The 21,049-nt window shown below is 40.9% G+C and overlaps 2 protein-coding genes across 2 annotated transcripts in view; one reads left to right on the top strand and one right to left on the bottom strand.

Annotated features, from left to right (window-relative positions):
• Positions 1-1,057: 1,057 nt before the first annotated feature.
• H3-3A (H3.3 histone A) lies at positions 1,058-7,651 on the top strand. The gene is made up of 4 exons (XM_083379569.1): positions 1,058-1,193; positions 2,771-2,925; positions 3,787-3,940; positions 7,013-7,651. Exons 2-4 carry the CDS (start codon positions 2,798-2,800, stop codon positions 7,139-7,141), a joined length of 411 nt encoding a protein of 136 aa, XP_083235695.1. The 5' UTR covers positions 1,058-1,193; positions 2,771-2,797; the 3' UTR covers positions 7,142-7,651.
• Positions 4,881-21,049, bottom strand: part of ACBD3 (acyl-CoA binding domain containing 3) — a 40,219-nt gene continuing 24,050 nt past the window's right edge. Inside the window, exons 11-12 of the transcript XR_014494446.1 lie at positions 8,937-9,024; positions 4,881-5,139 (exon numbers count right to left, since the gene is read on the bottom strand). The gene's annotated coding sequence lies outside the window, so the exon portion shown is untranslated. The remainder of the gene's footprint in view (positions 5,140-8,936; positions 9,025-21,049) is intronic.

Raw genomic sequence — 21,049 nt, 5'->3', positions numbered from 1 at the left:
AGAATACAAGCGAATTTGAGGGCTAATCCACATGGAGCCCCATTTCCATCTGTCCTGTTTGCCATCGTTCACTCCCTAGAGACTAAAATGGACAATGTGAAATTTGAGCGGGCCCCGAACAAGGAGTATATATCGGAGGTGGTGACCCTTTGAGAGCTGTATGCAACGAAATTTCATTTTGATGTATGCCGATTGGTGTACATTCAAAGTGACAATAAAGTTATCATCATCATACAGAAATAAGCTATCAAGCTTCGTACTCACCATTACTGAATATATCTGAATAGCAAAAACAAATGGAGTGCAAGTGGATTCCTAAAATTAAAGATGAGAGAAACAAAGAATTTAGTCAATAGACCGCATACAAAATATGTCGTGACCGTGATGCGCTAAAATGTTCGTTTAATGCTATTCTATATTTCAAAGTTTTCAAAAACAAAAATAGCCCGACACGTTTATCAAACACGTCTATCACAATCATTTTATTGTCCCCCCCTCCACTGATGAACGATCGTGATGATGAGTCTTTGATCTATAACGGCTCATTCACTTGGGTTTATATTCGTGACCACCCCCTCACAAACTTGTACTGGGATACGAGGGGCCTCTTAAAGTGGGACCACACGAAGAGTGCTGAAAGGGATCCAAGCAACGGGAAACATGGGAGGATGATGTCGGAGCGGACTCCTCCCCGGTCAGATACTAACGGTAGTAATAAGTGACCGTTGGCCTGACAGTTGGGGCTGCTCGCGGCTGGCTGTTGGCCATCGAATGGAGCCGCGTGATTTCCCGACATCTGTACCGGCTCTCGCTAGGCGGAGGGAGGACGGTCAGGGGAATCCCTCTCTTCCTCTCTCACTTACTCACACTCCGTGCCTGGGGCGCGCGCAGCGTGTCTTTTGTGTTTGTACACACGGAGGCGGCCGCGGGAAACCGAGAGTGGGTGGGGAGGAGAGCGGGTGGGCGCGGCCTCGCCTTCCCTCCATTGTGCGCCATTGGCGGCCTCTGGGGGAGGAGGCGTTGCCTGGGCGGTCGAGGGGCGTAGCTAAGCAGCGGAGTCGGCCTTCGCGAGTCAGCCATCTTTCAATTGTGCTCTCATCCGCCGTCGCCCGCAGCAGCTTCAGCGCCTCCTCCTCCTCCTCCTCCTCCTCCCTTCCCTGCTCGGCAGCCGCGCTCAGCGTAAGCGGACGGGGGTAAGTCTTCAGCCTCTTTTCCAGGAGCCCCCCCAGATCCCGGCTCGGCCGAGGACCCCTCCGAGCTGGCCCCTGGCTTCCCTGGCAAACTTCTGGGAGCGGGAACCGCTGTTGGGGGGACCGGAGAGTCCCTTTATCGCCTTCCCGAGCACGGCAGAGAAGCTCGGGCTGCTCCTTTCCCTTAGCCCCCCCCAGGCCCACTTTGCTTGGTCGTTGCCCCCTTCTTTTGCCCTCGCCCTCCCCCAAACCTTCACCATCCTTCTCCTCATTCCCTCGCCTACTACCTCGTCCCCTCGCCGCCCTAGATGGGAGCCGGGAAACGGCTGCAAACGGAAGCCCGTTGCCAGCCCCGGGAAACTCTCCTTGCCTCTTCCCCGCAGTTGTTGCTCAGCTTCACCATCTTGTCTCTTTTCTCTGGTCACCGACCATATTTTTTTCCCCCTCCCTATTGCCTAAAGAGGGGAGAAATGTGCCTAGGAAATCCTTCGCACCCGAGGAGATTTGTTTTGGGGGGGGCGGTTTGTCCAAACTTTTCCTCCCACCCTTAGCTTGCCGGATCCCCACCTAGTTTGAAGCCTTTGCGGGGTTTTGAAGAAGGTATTGCGATGCTGCTGTTTTATTTTATTTCTCCCCCCCCCCTCCCTCCCTCCCGTCTCTTTCTCTTCCTGCAAAGGGAGTAGGGCTGCCTTTGGCGATTGTTTCCATTTTGTTGGGGCTGAGTTTGCCAGCGAGAGGCGCTTGGGAGCCAGGCAGCGGTAGGACTGGCGCTTACACAGGCAGAAGGCAGCACCGAAGAGGCGGCCCCCCAAAAAAGTTCGCTCGATGCTTTCTGGCTCCTAACCTCTTGACTTGGCTTTTTCCTTTTGTGGCAGAGCTCTGGCTTGCGGGCGCCTTCCGTTTGATTCCCTTTGCCCGACCGAGGCGAGCTATGGCTCCTTTGCAAGCAGAAGCCTTGCGAGGTGTCAGCCCGGGCTTTCCCCGCTCTTGTCGCCCCTGCTTTAATGCGGACGTTTGCCCTTCTTTTGCTCCATTCAACCTATCGGTTGCATGGCCTCCCTCCCCCGATATCTTCTGCAATCGGGGACACTTTTTCGTCCCCGCGAAGGGGAGGGGGGGGAGAATCGAGGTGTTGCTATAAGGTTGGAGGCACCTTCGGCTGCATCGCTCTCCAATTTGGAGCGCTGGGCAAGAGCTGTTTTTAATGTAATCTGCCGAAATCTTAGGCCGGATATATTTGCTGCTTAAATGCAATTTAGAGCGCGAACTCCCACCGACATTTTAATCGTCCAATTTAGGACTTGTAGGGAAGGCTTTTTTTTTCTTTTTTTTTTTTTAAACATGCAAAGCTGATAGCCGGAGTGTCAGGCAGGCTGCAGAGAAGTCTGCTGTTTGGATTGTGGAAGGTGTGGATCTGCAGGGTTTTAATTGTTTGAAGGTTTCTGGGGATTCTTTACATCCGAGGCGTGTTATTTTTTGTGCGTGGAAAAAGACAAATAAATTGCCTTTTCGGCGGATGTTTTTCGAGCGGCTGCCTTGTGAATAATGTGCTGATCGCGTGGGTGACTTCTTGCCGATAGGTATAAGGAAGAGAAGTTCGCGGGAACATGGCTCGTACCAAGCAAACTGCCCGCAAATCCACTGGGGGGAAGGCGCCCAGGAAGCAACTCGCGACAAAAGCCGCTCGCAAGAGTGCGCCCTCTACCGGCGGGGTCAAAAAACCTCATCGCTACAGGTATAGAAATGACCGGAAGAAAGTATTACGATGTGATCGGAAATATTTATCGGAACGCAGTTTTTTTGCCTGAGGGGGAAAAAATAATAACTGTTTCCTGGATCGAATCGAGATTATTTTCAGGAAAGTCGTTGTTGCTATTTCTTTAATGCAAAAAAAAATATATTATACCCGACTCAAAATATTTTGAACGAAATATGTCTGTAAACCAGTGGAATGACCAGTAATAATAAAAATGAGCCCATTTTATCAATGAAATCAAATTTAAAATAGAATCTGGAAAATGCAGTTTTAATATTAACCTAAATGTTCGTTGATTTGAGGGATGCCCTAAAACTTGATATAGCGATTAACTAATATTTGGTTTATTTGTTTCAAATATATTGGACATTTTTCATTTAAAGTATTAACATTACAGTAGTTTAATTCTTCAACCCTAATTGTACAAATAGTAGAATTTGTACAGTGTACCACTAGAGGGCAGTTATCTGATCCAGAATAAGAAGTAAATACTGTAGGTTTTATATTTAAAGATTTTTTAAAACAAAATAAATACAACTGACATAACTTGTTGGTACCTTAGAAGTCACTCATTTTATCAGCAACCTCCGTGGTAAAAAGTTATTTAATTTCTTACCAATTGTCATAGGAGTTTGAGAAAATAGAGTACACATGAATTATTGCAATTGGATTCTTTCACAATGTTCTGTTTTTAATTTAAGTCTAAGTTTTTCTTGCGAGCTTATTTCATTCATATAAAATAAGTTTTGTACAGCATGTGTTTCTGTGAATATACATTGGATTTTATATATTTTTAAGATTGGAAGGGAAATGCTTAATTATTTTTGTTTTTATTCAAAGGCCAGGTACTGTAGCTCTTCGTGAAATCAGACGTTATCAGAAATCGACTGAACTTCTGATTCGCAAACTTCCATTTCAGCGCCTGGTGCGTGAAATTGCCCAGGACTTCAAAACAGATCTGCGTTTCCAGAGCGCAGCTATTGGTGCTTTGCAGGTAAAAAATTGTTATTTTAAGTTGTCCTTCCAAAACACAACTATTCTTCGGTTGAATTGATGAGATGTGTTTTAATTTACACTAAGAAATAAGTTATTGTGTTTTTGTTAGTAAATATTACAATTTCCTCAATCTATTCTATATTAAAGAAAATAGCTTTTCTGTGAGTCTTTTACCTCGCTTTCAGAAATCACAGCATTGTATCTGGCTCTAAAATGATCCAACATATTTAGTTGTATTATATAGGTGGATGTAGATTTGCCAACAGAAATTATACCCAGGATCTTTTCTGGAGTGCAGCCATTGATAATACTGTGCTTTTGGTATGTGAGAATGCATGTGATTGGTTGCTTTCATACAGTCACCTTATTGGTTGAGCTGTTTCTATGGTCAGTCAAAATTTCATATGATTGGTGGGTTTCAGAAGTAAGGATCTATGTAGTTGTAGGTGAACTGATAACTGCCTTTTTTTTTTAAAAAAAAAAGTAATCTAATCAGCAGAATCTCATAAGCTAAAACATATTGTTGGAGTTTGAAATACATTCTAAAGAAATGTGATGATACCAGTAATTTTAATTAGAGTAGCAAATGTTTGTGGAATATGCACCACATAATACTACATGAGAAAGGGACTGTTCTTTTTTTTAATGTAAGTATTAATGGAGAGAAAATACCGATGTCTTTTAAGTTGCAAAAGAGTGGAAAGTACACTCTTGTTGTATGTTATGTGATTGTTTTAACTTTCTACTATTATAAGCGATTGAGAGAAATTCTGATATAGGTAAAATCTTAGCTAGATAATTTGTACTTTACAGGTGAAATGTGAGGTTTTGTCTTGTAATTGTGAATAAGTTATGTCTTAAAAATATAAAGTTAAAAGTGCTGTTTTCAGATCCTGATTATTCCCGCAGTTTATATTATGTATGTGTTTTATGTGGATGTTTGCTGCACAGTACTGCCAAAGCTAAGGAAATCTACTACACTTTTCCAAAAATAATAACTTTTATTTTTATATTACTTCTCTTGATAAGATTGACATGTGGGCATTAGTCTAAGATTGCAATATTTCATTTTTTATGTCTGTACTTGATAAGTGTTCTTATACTGGATGACCTACACAGCAGTTTTCAAGCCCCTCTATTCAGCAGCATATACCATTTGATCTGCATGATAAAGTGGCATCTCTTCTTTTCTCAGGCCTGAGGGAACAAATAAACAAATATTTACTCCACCAAAATCAAAATAGATATAAGCCAAAGTTTATTTTTGAGAAATACCATGAGGCAACTTGCAGAATTCCAACTAAAACTGATTAAAACATTCAATGCCATATAAGATAGGAACCTGGAAGTTGTGATCCATCAGAGTTAACATAGCCGATTGGTTATGTATTGCAGGGCATCTGGCACCTCTGTTTAAAATCCAGTATAGAATAGATGAACATAAAACAGGAATCCACTTGAACCTATGGTAGGCTGTCATGTGTGGCCAATTGATTCCATTTGTCACAACAGGTCAGTTGTTTAGACCTGCTTTGAAAATTGAGATTTCTGGTTATCTGCTTGTCATTGCATGAGTCTCTAAATAAGACGGAATTGTCATGAGATCAACATTATGACTATATGTCAAGTATTCCATGGTTTAATACTAGATAGTACAACAGTTTAATTGAACTCTAAACTGGATTTACCTTAACAAATATTACTATTTCTGCTTTATGCATTTTACATATGCTCATATAGGCTTCATTGTCTACTCCTATTGAAGGTTCCTCCTTAGTTCCTCCATACTTGGTACTCCATACAACATTGCTGTGCAAAATAGCAAATCAATATTGTACAGGTGTGAGTAGTTCTCATAGCAGTTCACTTAGTGACCATTTGAAGTTACAACTGAAAAAAAGTGACCTGTGACCATTTTTCACATTTATGACCATTGCAGCATCCCCAGGGTCATGTGATTTACATTTGGATGCTTGACAACTGACTCACATTTATGATGGTTGCCGTGTCCCAGAGTCATATGGTCCCCTTTTGCAACCTTCTGACAAGCAAAGTCAATGATGAAGCCAGATTCACTTAACTCTGTTAATAATTTAATAACTGCAGTGATTCACTTAATAAATGTGACAAGAAAAGTTGTAAAATGGGACAAAACTCACTTAACAAATTTCTCACTTAGCAACATAAATTTTGGGCTGAATTGTGATTGTAAGTTGAGAACTACCTCTAGTCCTCGACTTACAGCCATTCGTTTAGCAATTGTTTGATGATAGAAAATACTTGTAGCTCAGGTTTTAGATTTTGGCTGTGGTTTGTTCTCCAAGCTTGTTTCAATATAATTTCTGAACATTTCGTTACCAAACTAGGTAACATCATTAGCATGATTTTCTTGTCCTATTCTCTTAAACTTATAAATGTCTTGTGTGTCAGTGTGTGGTCAGTTGGTCATGCGATTGGTTGTTTGTTTGGAGCTATATTTGAATTCTGAGCAGCTGATTGGTTCTCTTGTTAATTGGCAGTTCGAATGGTCTGGTTTCTTACATATTCATATGCTGGATCTAGATCAATATGGATCCAACATATGAATATGTAAGAAACCAGGCCATTTGGACTGCCAATCAACAAGAGAACCAATCAGCTGTTCAGAATTCAAATATAGCTCCAAACAAAACAACCAGTTGCATGATCAACTGCCACACAAGGCATTTATAAGCTAAGGAGAAAAGGCAAGAAAATCATGCTGGTGATGTTTCCTACCTTGGTAACAAAACGTTCAGAAACAAGCTTGGAGAACAAACCACATCCAAAATTGTTTGATGATACTGTGGTATTGAAAAAAAATAGATTTACAAGCAGCCCTCAAATTTAATGACCATCATAGCATCCCCATGGTCACATGATCAATAAGAGAGTTAGATACAAGATTAAAATTAAGATACATAAAGTTAAGATACATAAAAGCGTTTTTCCATTTTCTTTTGTTTAGCTTGAAAATACACTTGGTTGTGTATTTTGTGAGGATTTGTATGCTTTTATTTTAAATATTTAAACCATTTTCTTTTCTCAATAGGAGGCAAGTGAGGCCTACCTGGTTGGCCTGTTTGAAGACACCAACCTTTGTGCTATCCACGCCAAACGTGTCACAATCATGCCAAAAGATATCCAGCTAGCACGTCGCATACGTGGAGAGCGTGCTTAAATTCTACAAAGATGGATTTGTCATTTTCAAAACAAATAAAATCTCTTCTTCCTGTTATTGGTAGTAATGAACGTTAGATTTTTTTTCCCCATGGGGTTAAAAGGTACCTAAGTCTATGGTTGCAGATGGAAAAATAGAGGACAGAATCGGGTATTGGCAAGTTATTTTTCATTTTCATTTGTGTGTGGATTTTTAATATAAACGTGGGGACATATAAAGCATTATTGCTGTAAAAAACCCCATTTCATTGAACAAATTTCAGCAGTTCAACTTTATAACAATTATAAATATGCCAGTCAGACTTTTCTGGACAATGCCAGCATTTGGTTTTTGGTTTTTTTTAAAAGGTAAATTTCTTATTGATGGCAACTATATGAAGTCTGTATCATACAGTAGATTCCATCCACTCATTATACTTTTCTAAGTTGTCCTACATGCAAGTATATGTTTTTAATGTTGTCTGTCTTCTGTGCTGTACCTGTAAGTTTGCTATTAAAATACACGAAATAATATTTGTTTTTTGTCTTAATTTTTAAGTATTTATTACCTATAATTCAGCAGCAATAGATACCTGTTTAAAATGTACTTAATATGCTGCATTTATATGAAAATTTATAAAATGTATATTGTAGCTCAAATATAGAATTATGAACCCATTAAAATATTTGAGGATATCTTGTGTTACTTAGATTGACATCAACACACATATTCATAGAGATTCAGTTTTATTGAGCTGAAGCCCAGCTGTATCTAAAACATGATTAGATGAATTCCACAGATTTGCTGTGCTTTCAGTTTTTTTATTTTTAAAATAGCTTTGCACAAGTTTTGCATCAAAAGCAATATATAAATGTTGTACCCTTAAGGTTCAGATGCTGGTTGAAAATTTCATGTGCAGCAATTATGACAGGCGCCTCAATATTTTTCCCAGAACAAGACATACTCTGATGTTTCTGTCTGGAATTGCTCCCATTAAATTTTTCAGTATATAGATGGGAACACTTTATAAAGAAAATACATAGTTACCAAGGTGGCTATGAAGACATCAACAACTGGAATTTATAGAAATGCACGTTTGAAGGAGTCGTTATGTCCCATTGAGTTTTTAAGGGTTTTTTTCCTGATTCTGTTCCTGAATTGACTCTTATCCTTGCAACTTTATTAAAAGCCAATATGACTGAATTGCCTTAGTAAAGTTCCATGTTTGTTTATTCCCTGTGCATGTTCAGTACTGCTAATGGCATCAGAGATTAAGTTCAAAATGGGCCATATTATTTTGAGACAGAAAATTTCTATTGCTAACCTCCTGGCCAGTACAAATAAGGAACTTGCATTGGCCTGGTTTTGATAGAGGACTTGGTTTACAAGGAAAAGCTATAACTAGGTAGAAAAATAAAGTTTTAAGTATTCACTCTTGATTTTGTGACCAGGCTTAGGTTGGCAAAATTATGCGTATAGGAAAAACTACATTTCTGATTTGAAGACTGGTCAGATATATATTTTTTTGTTCTAATAAAATATAATTGCATTAATTTTAATGAGAAGGTGACAGAAGCAACGTGTATTTTCTGATTGCCATGTCTGGCACTGTAGAATAATGCTTCTCTTAATCTGGAAACAATAATGCCACAATGCACAAAGTGAGCGATCTAGCCAGGGCTGCGTGGATGTTTTTTCAGTGTGATAATACTGTGAAGATGTAAAACTTTAGAGTAGTTGGGGATGTACTACTATTTCTTTGATTTATATCCCACCTTTCTATTCAGGGGCATTCGAGGAGGTAGATTAGCTGTACCTTGACACATGAGGGAGCAGTGAGGCATGCAGTGAAAGACAGGTACATGCCATGCTTGTCAAAATCAAAACAAGGGGAACTCTTCTTGCTGCAGAGAGATCGAGATATGAGGCTGAGTTGAAAGTAATGGAATGGGGAGTAGGAAAAAAATATATATTCTGTAGGTGGTCGTGATTTAGTGGTCTGATATTTCACCAAATAACAGTTGCCTGCTCAGGTAAGCACTGAGTGCTAAAATGAAAAGCAAACTATCCTTATGGGTTAAGATTCCATTTGCAATCCCTCCTGCCAGAAAACCAAACCCCTCCATTAACATTCATCTGTTAGATGGATGGTATCTGAATATGGGGGGGCGCAGTGGTTTTTAATGACTACATAGCACATGGAAAAAGCAAATCTGAAAACTAGAAAAAATTCTGGAGGCTTCTAACATCTAAACCCACCCGGGCTACTGGCCCCATTTGCGCCAGTAGCATCCTGCAGAGGGTGGTTACCTACAAGTCTTTTCCTATTGCCCCTCATGAGGAGTAGGGAAAAATTTATTTTTATTTATTTATTTGTATCCCAGCTTTACTATTTTTACAAAATAACTCAGGCTGGTGAACATAACTAATAGTTCTTCCTCCACCTATTTTCCCAACAACAATGGAAATGAGTAGGGCTGAGAGAGAGAGAGACTGGCCCAAAGTCACCCAGCCGGCTTTCATGCCTACGGTGGGACTAGAACTCACCATCTCCTGGTGATTGGCCCAAAGTCACCCAGCTGGTTCTCATGCCTATGGCGGGACTAGAACTCACCGTCTCCTGGTGATTGGCTCAAAGTCACCCAGCTGGCTTTCATCCAAGGAGCTTCTTCAGCTCTAACTGTATGGTGGGGAATGGCAGGATTTATACTCCGTGAAGCTCCTAGAGCAGACATGTCAAACTTGCGATGTCATGTGACATTGCACAATGTATCGGAGCTTTTTCCCCATTGCCAGCAATGGGGTGGGTGCGGTTTCCTCGTGACGCGTCCGGCCTGTGGGCCGGCAATTTGACACCCCTGCCCTAGAGGTTTATTCGTGTTGTCACGGTCACCTGAGTAATGCAAATGGGTGTGGAACCTTCTTGGAACTGTTGAAAGGACTGTGTTGTAGGCTGGAGACAGATGATGTAGTATCCCTCCCCCTCTGTTGAGAGAGGGCTGTTCACTTTTGACATAGATGGCCTCTTTGAGCAATTTGACACCCCTGCCCTAGAGGTTTATCCGTGTTGTCACGGATGGCCTCTTTGAGCACTTGTTTGAAAGAGGGGTCAAAGAGGCCATCTATGGTGTTAGGTATGTTCACTGCTTTGAGTTATTTATAAAAATTATAAAACTGGGATAAAAAAGTATTAATAAAAAAATAAAAAATGTAATTCAACGAACACTTTATTATTATGTTGTTCTTCCATCATGGGGTTCCTTGGATACATGCATAAAATTCCCAGTGGTCTCCTATCCTCTCAATAACTCAAACAGCTTCCAACAACTGGTTCCTTTTAAATATAGTTTGACTACAACTGCATGGCGTTATGGGAATGTTAGAGACACCATTATTGAAAAATGTCACATTAGGAGAAGTTGGACTATATTTAGACTTGCTTAGCTTCACTAAATTAGCTAGATCATGTAAAAGTTGGGGATTTATTTGGGAAAATATTTTATGGAACTTCTCAATAAATCTTTGAATAACATATACTTGCAATTGAGCAAATTTTAGCAGACTTTTTTCTGTTGTACCTAACAATTGACTTGATACCCTCACAAAGCATGAATTTGTACAAAAAGGCAGCATTCATAAAATTCCAGGGGGAAAGAACATCCAAGAGAAAAGGTATTTTAATCTCATTTATAAAGAGAAGCTGTAACCCCCTGGTGATTTTTTTTATTGAAAAGTTTTAACATACAGTTTATCTTTAACAGTCCCCCCTCCCCCTCCCTTCTCCCTCCCCCCCTACCTCCCCCCTCCCCCCTCCCCCCCAACTTCCCAGAGCTAAATACAAGGTATATATAAAAAAAAACAATCGTAAACAACCATGTACTAACAACCATAAAATCTAAAATCCATCACTCTCTAGCTTATATAGGATAAGACAAACCTTAGTAATATTAAATATATATAAAGAAGCTAAAAGAGAAAAAAAAAGAAAGAAGACTTATTCAAATGCTACATGAAACTTCTTAATCCTATACTTGTTCTGGATATACTCAATCCATTTTCTCCATTCCATAATATAACGTTCTTGCGAGTGATCTTTCAAATAAGCCGAAATCTTTGCCATCTCTGCCAGATCGGAAACCTTTAAAGTCCATTCTTCTATGGTCGGCAGTTCCTCTTTCTTCCAATACTGACCTATCAAAAGTCTTGCTGCCGTAATTAAATTTAACATCAACTTAGTGTCCACAACCGTAGCATCCGTGATTATTCCCAACAAGAAAAGTTGCGGACAAAACTTTATCCTTTGCTTGAAAATCTTCTGCATATTCCACCAAATTTTTATCCAGAAAACCTTAATCTTTTTACAAGTCCACCATACATGAAAATATGTTGCATCTTCATCACCACATCTCCAGCATTTTGGCTGATAATTCGGATACATACTTGCAAGCTTTTTAGGATCTAGATGCCATCTATAAAACATTTTATAAAAGTTCTCTCTTAAATTTTGAGCTTGTGTAAATTTTACGTTCCTCACCCAAATCTTTTCCCACGTGTCCATTGTGATAACTTCCTGGATGTTTTGGGCCCATTTTATCATACAATCCTTAACAAGTTCTGTTTCTGAATCAATCTCTATCAATGCAAGATATATCCGTTTAATATGTGCTGGTCCCTGATTTCTAATTTGCATTATCAGATTTTCATCAGTCATTGTAAAACCATTTTTCTGATCTTCTTTCCACCTGGCCCGTAGCTGAGTATATTGAAACCAATTTTGAACAATCTTCTCGTCTCGCAAGAGAGTATATGGCTTCAAACACCAAACATTTCTTTCCAAGCTTAGAATCTCCTTGTATGTAGTCACATCATGTTTGAAACCAGCATGTATATTTTCTATTGCGTGTTTTGGAATTGCCCACAATGGTATCTTACAATCTAGCTTATGTCTGTACTTCTTCCAAACTCTCAGCAATGCCTGTCTTAAAATATGCACTCTAAACACATTATCTACCTTCTTATCATACAACAAATATGCATGCCAGCCAAACAGCAAGTCGTGGCCCTCAAGATTTAATAATCTCACTTGTGTCAAATTAATCCAATCACTTATACCTGCTAACGCAGCAGCTTCATAATATAATTTAAGATTAGGCATTTTAAGACCGCCTCTTTCACGAGTATCCTGCATAATCTTAAATTTAACTCGTGGCCTTTTCCCTGCCCAAACAAATTTGTTGATACCTCTCTGCCATTCCTCCAAATTAGAATCTTTCTTAAGAACCGGTATCATTTGAAATAAAAATAAAAATTTAGGCAGGACATTCATTTTTACTGCTGCGATTCGCCCCAACAAAGACAATTGCAGTTTTTCCCAACTCTCCATTTCTTTTTGGATTTTTCCCCATAATTTTTCATAATTATTTTTATATAATTTTGTATTAGAGGGCGACAAAAACACCCCCAAATATTTAACCCTTTTGACAATCTCAAATCCAGTTAACCCTTCTAAAAGGGCCTTTTGCGATGCTGTCATGTTTTTAGCCAAAATTTTAGTTTTTTGTACATTAACTTTAAATCCAGAAACCTTCCCATATTGCATTATTATCTCCATCAGGTCCACAACAGAGCTCTCCGGCTGGGTCACTGTAACAACCAGATCGTCTGCGAACGCTCTCAATCTATAATCCTGATCTCTAATCTGTATACCCTTAATTCTTTCCGAATTTCGTATTTTTACCAATAATATCTCCAATGTTAACACAAATAACAAGGGCGATAACGGACACCCTTGCCTTGTGCCCTTCTCAATATTACATACTTCTGTCAGACTATTGTTAACTATTATCCGGGCTGTTTGTTTTTGATATAATGCCCTGATTGGTTGCAAAAATTTATCCCCAAAATTCATTTTATCTAAAACTTTCATCAAAAATTGCCAATTCAATTGATCAAAAGCTTTTTCAGCGTCTAAAAAAATTAGCGCCGCAGGGATCTGGTTGTTCCTTTCCAAAAATTCCAACACATCTACTATATGCCTCACATTATTCTTCATTTGCCTACCACTAATAAACCCAGTTTGATCCCCATGAATCACCCGTTGCAGAACCCTCATCAATCTATTAGCCAACACCTTAGCAAATATCTTATAGTCTGTATTTAATAGTGATATCGGTCTATAGTTTTTTACTTGAGTAACGTCTTGGTCTTCCTTCGGAATCAGAGAAATAAAGGCAGTTCTCCAAGATGGAGGCACCTTTCCCCCTCTCTGGATTGTCTGGAACAATTCCTTTAACGGTTTAACCATCTCTAATTGTAAATTTTTGTAGTAGGCCGCCGTCAACCATCTGTACCTGGCGCTTTATCAACCTTCAACTCCTTAATTGCTGTAAATATTTCTTCTTCTGTAATCAGTTGATTAATCTCCTCTTTTTGTACTTGTGTAAGCACCGGGATGCTAGCATTCTCCAAATATTCATCAATGTCTTTGTCATTAATCTTCTCCTTAGCATATAATTTAGAATAAAAATCCACAAAGGCTTCCTTAATAAAATCCTGTTGAAACACCATTTTTCCCTTGTGTTCAATTTTATCTATGTTAAAAGCCCTCTGCTTTTTCCTTAGTCTATAAGCTAGCCATCTACCTGGCTTATTAGCATTGCAAAAAAGTATTATGCCTGGCAAACCTCAAATTGGTTGCCACTTGATCAGCCATTAATTTATCAAATTGTCCTCTTAATAGCTTAATAGCCTCCTTAGTCTTCACATCCAATGGATTCAAAGTCAAAGCATTCTCTTTTTCCTTAATTTCATTCTCCAATTCTTTCCTTCTAGCTTCCAAAGTACGTCCATGTTTGTTATTCATATATATCAACACTCCTCTCATATAGGCCTTGCTAGCATCCCAGACCATATCCATAGAAGTATCCTTATTCATATTAATTTCAAAAAAAAAATATCCTTCACCCCCTGGTGATTTTTGAACAAGAATTGAGAAGAAAATCAGTGACAAGAGTTAAAAATCTATCCTTGGATCTCCAGCGTTTCAGCCAAGTGTGATTTAGCCAGTGCGATTTTGCTTAATTTGAATTATTTCAGGCTGTTAAAAGAAACCTGATTTTGAAATGGGATAGAAAAGCATAACTTTCCTAAAATGCTTTAAACTGCAGCAACAATAGCTTGTGTGGCTGATGGAAAAGTAATGAACAAATAGTAATACTAGTCTGTATAAAACACGATTGAGCCAGAGAAAAAGCTTTTAAACGGGCTACAAAATAAATCCATAACTTGTGAGGAAAAACTAATCCAGAAATCTGACTATAGATTCCCTCCCGCTCCAGTCAACAATAGTGAACATAAAGGTATATACTTCTAGCAAAAAATGACTTCACAGCTGCATGGAACTGAGGGTCTGTTGTTCACGGCATGTCACAGATATGACATTCACGGATTCATTTCTATATGGAGCCAAAAAACAAATTTAAAGTGCAAAGGACATGGTGACAGCAGGCTGAACTTCTATATATTCTATCTTCCAGAGGGTTCACAGATCCCTTCGCATGTGACATTGCTCTTTTTAAATATGAGCCTTGTTTAACATGCAATCAGTGTAAAGAGGGGATAGAAGTGTTAGGAATTAATGCAAAATTATATAGATATTTATTCTTATTGAAAAATACCAAGGTGTTTAATACTTCCCACTCCTATGTTCAGTGAAAAGGAAAAGGAAAAATAGTATAATATCCCATTACACTGTGACAGTCATAAATATGAGTCAGTTGCCAAGCTTCTGAATTTTGATCACATGACCATGGGGATGTTACAACTGCTATAAGTCTGAAAAACGGTCATTAGCCATTTTTAATGCTGTTGTAACTTTGAACAATCACTAAATGAACTATTGTAGTCGAGGATACCTGTAATGGGGAACAGCCGTATTATTCACAAAGGTTGTCACTGATGTCTTCTTTTGCTGGAGGTCTGTTCCACTCAATGATATCTTTACAGTCAGGAAATACCTTCTAATGTCTAACCTGTACTTACTTTCTCGTAGCCAGGCCCAGAATCATCCTACCTACCTTCAGACGGATCTTCTGTAGGCTGAACATACCTAGATCTTTAATAACCATAGGACTCAGTTTCTAAGACTCTTCCCAGCTTAGTAGCCCTCCTCTGAATTGGCTCCAGTTTGTCACTGACCTTTTTTAAATTGTGAAGCCTGAAACCTCAAGCTTTTAAAAGCCATGGAATATGGCTATAGCTTAGAAGCAACAATAAATGTACATGCACACAAATCTTGGCAACATTCACCACTATGTGTATATTCAAAAGCATGTATAGTAATGTGCAATATATAGGCATACTTAAAATGATAAAAATGATGAGAAAGAACATCAAATTATGCTTATATCAAGCCAAGAGGATTATAGGAAGGCCCTTTCAATTTGGTACCTAAGGCCAAAGTCACATTCTTCACAAATAAACAAACAGGTCTAGGAAACTTGCCACGGCTGACTCGCCATGGTCGACTTGCCCCTCTCAACTCACCATGGCCAATTCACTGCAGGACAATTCAACACAGGATAATTCAATGAGAGATAACCATACTGTTATCTGCCATTATTATGTGGGAAGAATCCAGAGAAAGAAATAGTTTGGGAAATATTAAAAAGGCAGTATATATTTCCCCAAAAGAATAATGGAGAAGATCTTTTTTAAAAAAGTCAGAAACCAGGCCCCAGAAATCAGCCCCTGCCCCTAGGCAGAGGCCAGGTTTTAGAAATGCAAATTCAATAATACACTCAGGAAGGTTGGGGCCAGGAAGCTAGAAGCTATGAGATTAGGAAGATAAAGACCTCTAAAATCTACATACCCGACCCAACTCTAAAATACATGACCTTTGGGGACATAATAGGATTAACCCACCAATACCAAAAGGGCACACTCAGACTTAGATCAAAGTACATGACACAGGAAATACAAAGCCTCAAACAGGAACAGGAAACAACCTCAAGAGCCCCAGAAGGTATAAAAACCCATCACTCCCAGCAACATGTGGTCAGCTTTCCCAGAGCCATCTCCCTGTCTGGCTCCCCTCTTCAGTAAACTCCAACCTTCTTTCTAAAGTACTCTCCATTTTGTTTATTCCCAGCTTGGACTGGACCCTGATGAAGATTTTTCTTTCAACAGTTTCTTCAACGTTATTTTAAGTTTTGGCATTCACATTTCATTTTGTCCCTCCTTTAGAATCCTTTCTTTAATGATTCTATTCCACCAGTTCTGCCACCTGCTAAAGCAGGAACATGAATTCAAGTGGACTCCCAAACTGTGAACCAGCTTGGTCTGGGGAAGTGCTACCCCCATAAAGAGTCAAAAGTGGAACATTTACTGAGCCTGGGGGACCAAAAACTCATAGTCACTCCATCTTGCTAGTGTTGAATTGAAACCGGTTCTTCCCCATCCAAATCCTTACAGACTCTAGGCACTTGGCCAGCACTGCCACAATATCACCTGTTCGGTAAGTTAATTCATAGTGATTGAGTCTATTCATCTTGTGCTAATTATCTTTTCTCAGTATCATGAACTTTTCAAAATAGTAAGTCTAAACTCCTCCTCACAAATGTTACGTGACGTGTCCACCAGATGTCACTAGTTTAACAGCTATAAACTCAAATAGAAGGGAATGAAGAAGAGTAGAGGTTCTAATTACTATTTCTGCCAAAAAAACTAGTTGCCAGCAGGACAACTCTTGTCCAGCAAATAGAATCTCTTGTGATTTGGTATGGAACAGGTCATCACATAGATGCAGGCGTTCACCGTTTGGGACCACAAAACTACAAAGAGTCTTATCAACTGTGTAGTCCTTGGACTACATGGATTTCATTTTGTTCTTCTTCATTTTCCTGTTTGTAAGGCTGACTAAGACCAATTAATACCATAAGCACAGCACAGCAACATAAGATGCCCCTTGATGGAAGCAATGTAGTCATGCTATGAGATAGAAACAAGTATGATATCTGACAACACCTTCAAATCAAGGTAAAATCCACTAATCTAAAGAATGCATAAAAATCTAGGACCATTACCTCTGCAGAATTGAATTTTTTATGATGTTCTGACCAGTTTTTTTCAGTTGTGGCCATTGTGGAGTCCTGCAGTCATGTGATTGTTATTTCCAACATTCCCTGTTAGCTTCCCACCAGCAAAAACTATGGGGAAGCTGGCGGGAAGCTGGAAGTTGGTCCCCTCATTTTTATCCCATTGCTTTTTTGGCCGCCTGTGGTCATTGTGTTTTCAATAAAGGAGAATATATTTGTACCACAGCTCAGGGGTGAAATGAAGAATCCTTGGTGTTTTCTGAGTTTGGTTGCTTTCTTGCAGTCATTTTATTACCGAGATTAGTTAATATCATCAAAGCTAGTGCTAATTAACTTACACTAGCGCTGATGATGTTACCTAGTTTGGGTAATGTCTGCAAGAAAACAACCAAGCTCAAAGAGCACCAAGGCCTCCTCGTTCTGTTTTTTTTGTTTTTAGGTAAGTAAACTCATGACTTATTGAAATTCATTTGCCACTACAATTATTTTTCTAATTATGACATGTACTCTTCTTAGATCATGAGTGTCAAACCCGCCACCTCACGTAACCTGTCGTGATGTATCATGACTTTTTTTGCATTGCTGGAGCTGGGGTGGGCGCAGCCTCCACATGATGCAACCAGTCTGCCAGCCAGCACTTTGATCATAGGCTTGTCTAGTTATTTTTTAAAATTTAAGAGAGCATGCAAAACCAAGGTATCATACATCTCCAGTACTAAGACAGTGCCATCTTGTTCAATGTATATTCCAGCTAAGTAGAGACTGCTCCAAATTTATTCATTAGAAATGCATATGAATGCTCCTTTATCAACATTGTTCTTTTCAGTGCTTTTTTTGTAAAAGAAAAAGGTGCCGGAACTCACACATGTCATACAACCCGCCTTGCCTACCCTACAAGGTTCTATCCAAAAAAGGTGCCGGAACTCCGTTCTGAGCGTTTTATGACAAAAAAAGCCCTGGTTCTTTTTCACTGATGGTGGTGACCTTTTGTAAGATATCAGTATTAGACGGATATTTCTGATTAAATTATGAGAATAATAAATAATGTTCAGGCAGATTTCATATGTTAAATTATACACCCTTAGGCCACATACCTTCAGATCAAAGTTTTTCAGAATTCTAGTATGTAGCTTAGGGTTTAACTGGGGAACCCTTAGTGCTGAATGAGCTTTATTGTTTGCTTGCAGATGTTGTATCACCCAACAAGTTAACATCATGGAGCCCTGGTGGCACAGTGGTTAGAATGCAATATTGCAGGCAACTTCTGCCCAGAGCCTGGAGTTCAATCCTGACAGGGCTCAAGGTTGACTCAGGCTTCCATCCTTCCAAGGTTGGTAAAATAAGGACTCAGATTGTTGTGGGCCGTATGCTGATGCTGTAAATCACTTAGTGCTGTAAAGCAGGGCTTTTCAACCTTTTCACAGATTGTACCACTTTTAGGATATGTCAGTATTTGAGTACCAACAGTCGCCTAGCAAGGTATCAAAAACTTGATGACCCCCCCAAAAAGGAAAAAAGTGATAAAGTACAGGTAGTCGTCGACTTACAACAGTTTATTTAGTGAATGTTCAAAATTAAAATAGCATTGAAAAAAGTGACTTATGACGATTTTTCACACTTATGACTGTTACAGCATCCCAGGGTCATGTGATTTACATTCAGATGCTTGGCAACTGATTCATATTTATGATGGTCACAGTGTCCCAGGGTCACGTGATCATCTTTTGCAACTTTTTGACAAGCGAAGTCAATGGCCGGGGGGCTTGACCAGCTCAACATCACTCAGGTCGTAGGGCACTTGTGGGGGTGTGGGCGGGGCTGTGGGGGGATCCAGGAGTCTCCAGTGGAGGGGGATGGGACTGGGGTGGACACCAGGGCATGGTCCACCGGAGGAGCCTCGCTGTCCCTCTTGGGCCATGTGTGCGACTACCAGACAGTGGGTAGGCTGCCCGGAGCCTTTGGCAGTGGAGGGCAAGTGCCCAGCTCAGCCCTCAAGCTCCCGGGACACCAGACCCTGCAGCCCAACCCATTACAGTCCCACTTCCCTGAGGGGGCACCCAGCTGTGCTTACCTGCTCGTCAAGGATGCTGCTGCTGATGTGCCCACTCTCCTTGGCCAGGTTGCTCATGGTGGGCACAGGGGGGGAAAGTGCATGGGTCAGAGGGAGGCCCACTTCCTCTCCATGTGAGGAGACCCAGCTTTGTAACCAAAGCATCCTTAGCGATAGGATGGGAGACCAAAAGGAGGGGGCATGGGTATGGCGAAAGGGCAGCAGGGCTGATGGTGGCCAAGGGCTAAAGCAGGACTTCCCTCAGACCTCTCTCCCTCTCATTCCAATCTCCCTCCCTCCCTCCCTCCCTCCTTCCTTCCTTCCTTCCTTCCTTCCTTCCTTCCTTCCTTCCTTCCTTCCTTCCTTTCCCTCCCCAGGAAGAGACAACGGGAGAAGGAGAGGCCGCCAGCACAGCTGGTGGCTGTGCAGCCGCTGGCCATGGCTTGAAAGGCCACTGTAAATTCCTGGACAAGAGCTGCACAGCCTTAAGACCAGAATGGTGGGAAGATATTTTGGCAGGCAGCAGCGGTCTCTCTTCACCGGGTGGAGAGGCTGGGCCAAGTGAGGTGAACCATCGAGAAGCTGAATCTGCCTGGGCAGGCGCAGAGGCAGCAGCAAGCATACGGGGCCTGGCATCCCGGGTGAAAGGGAAGTGCTCAGAAAATGGTCAGCCTGCGGGGGGAAACTGTTACCTAGGACGCCAGGTGCCAGGCGCTTGCCACTGCATCTGCACGCGCCCAGGCAGGTTTGGCTTCTCGCCAGTTCGCCTCACCTGGCCCAGCCTCTCCATGTGGTGAGGAGAGTGTGCTGCTGCCTGCCGAAACTGGGCAGAACGGGGGGCTGGGCTGGGCAGCGTAGCGCAGGAATGTGGATTCTCACTCCACTTGCGGCGTCCCCTCCCCTGGAGTCCACCTGTGTGTGAAGTGGGCGAGGGCCATTTGCTGGTCTCCTTCAGGGGATGCTGCCTTTCTTCATTCCTCTCAGAGGGCAACCCTTCCCCAGCTGCATTTCTTGCCTATTTGTCGCACACACCTTGCCTGCGTGTGCCTGGCCTGTTTTTTATTCTCTCCTCTCTCACCCCTCCTCCTCCTCCTTTTCTCTTCGGTGCAGCTCCAGCTGACTCTTCCTCCTCCCCCCCAAGGCTGAATATTTTTTTCCCCTCTCCTTCTCCCGCCCAAACTGCCTCCTTTTATATCCCTTCCTGCCTCCACCCCTTCCTCCTCCTTTCTCGATCCTGGGGCCTTTGTCTTTCCCCAGCAGCTTCACAGCTCTCGAGGATTCTCTCATGGGAAGTCCTGCACTGCTCCACTTTGGCTTGTTCCCTCCTCGGCTACACTTGGCTAGGCTGGGCATGGCCGTGTACCACCTGCCAATGTACCACCGGTTGAAAAGCCCTGCTGTAAAGCACTATGAAGTGGTATATAAATCTAAGTGATATTGCTATTGCTATCATCATGTGACTCAGCAAGCATAGAAAATACTACATTTTATCTTTTTCAGAGTAGGCAAGGAGGCTAAGGCCATTTTATTTTCAATCTGATTTGTGGAGAAGTTTTAGATTTTTCTTTACGATGAGCCAATATAAGACATAACATCTTCCAAGTTACCAACTTCACAATGGTGGGAAGACATAATGTTATTTTATTCTGGGGTTTTGTTTGTTTTTTTGGTTAATTGATGGAGATGGTTCTAAGAGCTGCAGAAAATCTTACAGGGCCCTGGGGATTTGGGTTCTAATTATGTATCACAGAGATTGTGATGTGATATTTGAGATGTTGCTGAACT

This window comes from Vipera ursinii, assembly GCF_947247035.1.
Source record: "Vipera ursinii genome assembly, chromosome: 1".
Classification (NCBI taxonomy): domain Eukaryota; kingdom Metazoa; phylum Chordata; class Lepidosauria; order Squamata; family Viperidae; genus Vipera; species Vipera ursinii.
Note: the sequence above shows the minus strand (reverse complement) of the source record. Positions and strands in the feature narration are given on the sequence as shown.

Bases quoted from the DNA above. Each gene is read 5' to 3' on its own strand.
- H3-3A (XM_083379569.1), top strand. From the start codon at position 2,798: ATGGCTCGTACCAAGCAAACTGCCCGCAAATCCACTGGGGGGAAGGCG. The intron at 2,926-3,786 runs GTATAGAAATGA...TTTTATTCAAAG, and splicing joins AAAAAACCTCATCGCTACAG to GCCAGGTACTGTAGCTCTTC. The intron at 3,941-7,012 runs GTAAAAAATTGT...TTTTCTCAATAG, and splicing joins CAGCTATTGGTGCTTTGCAG to GAGGCAAGTGAGGCCTACCT.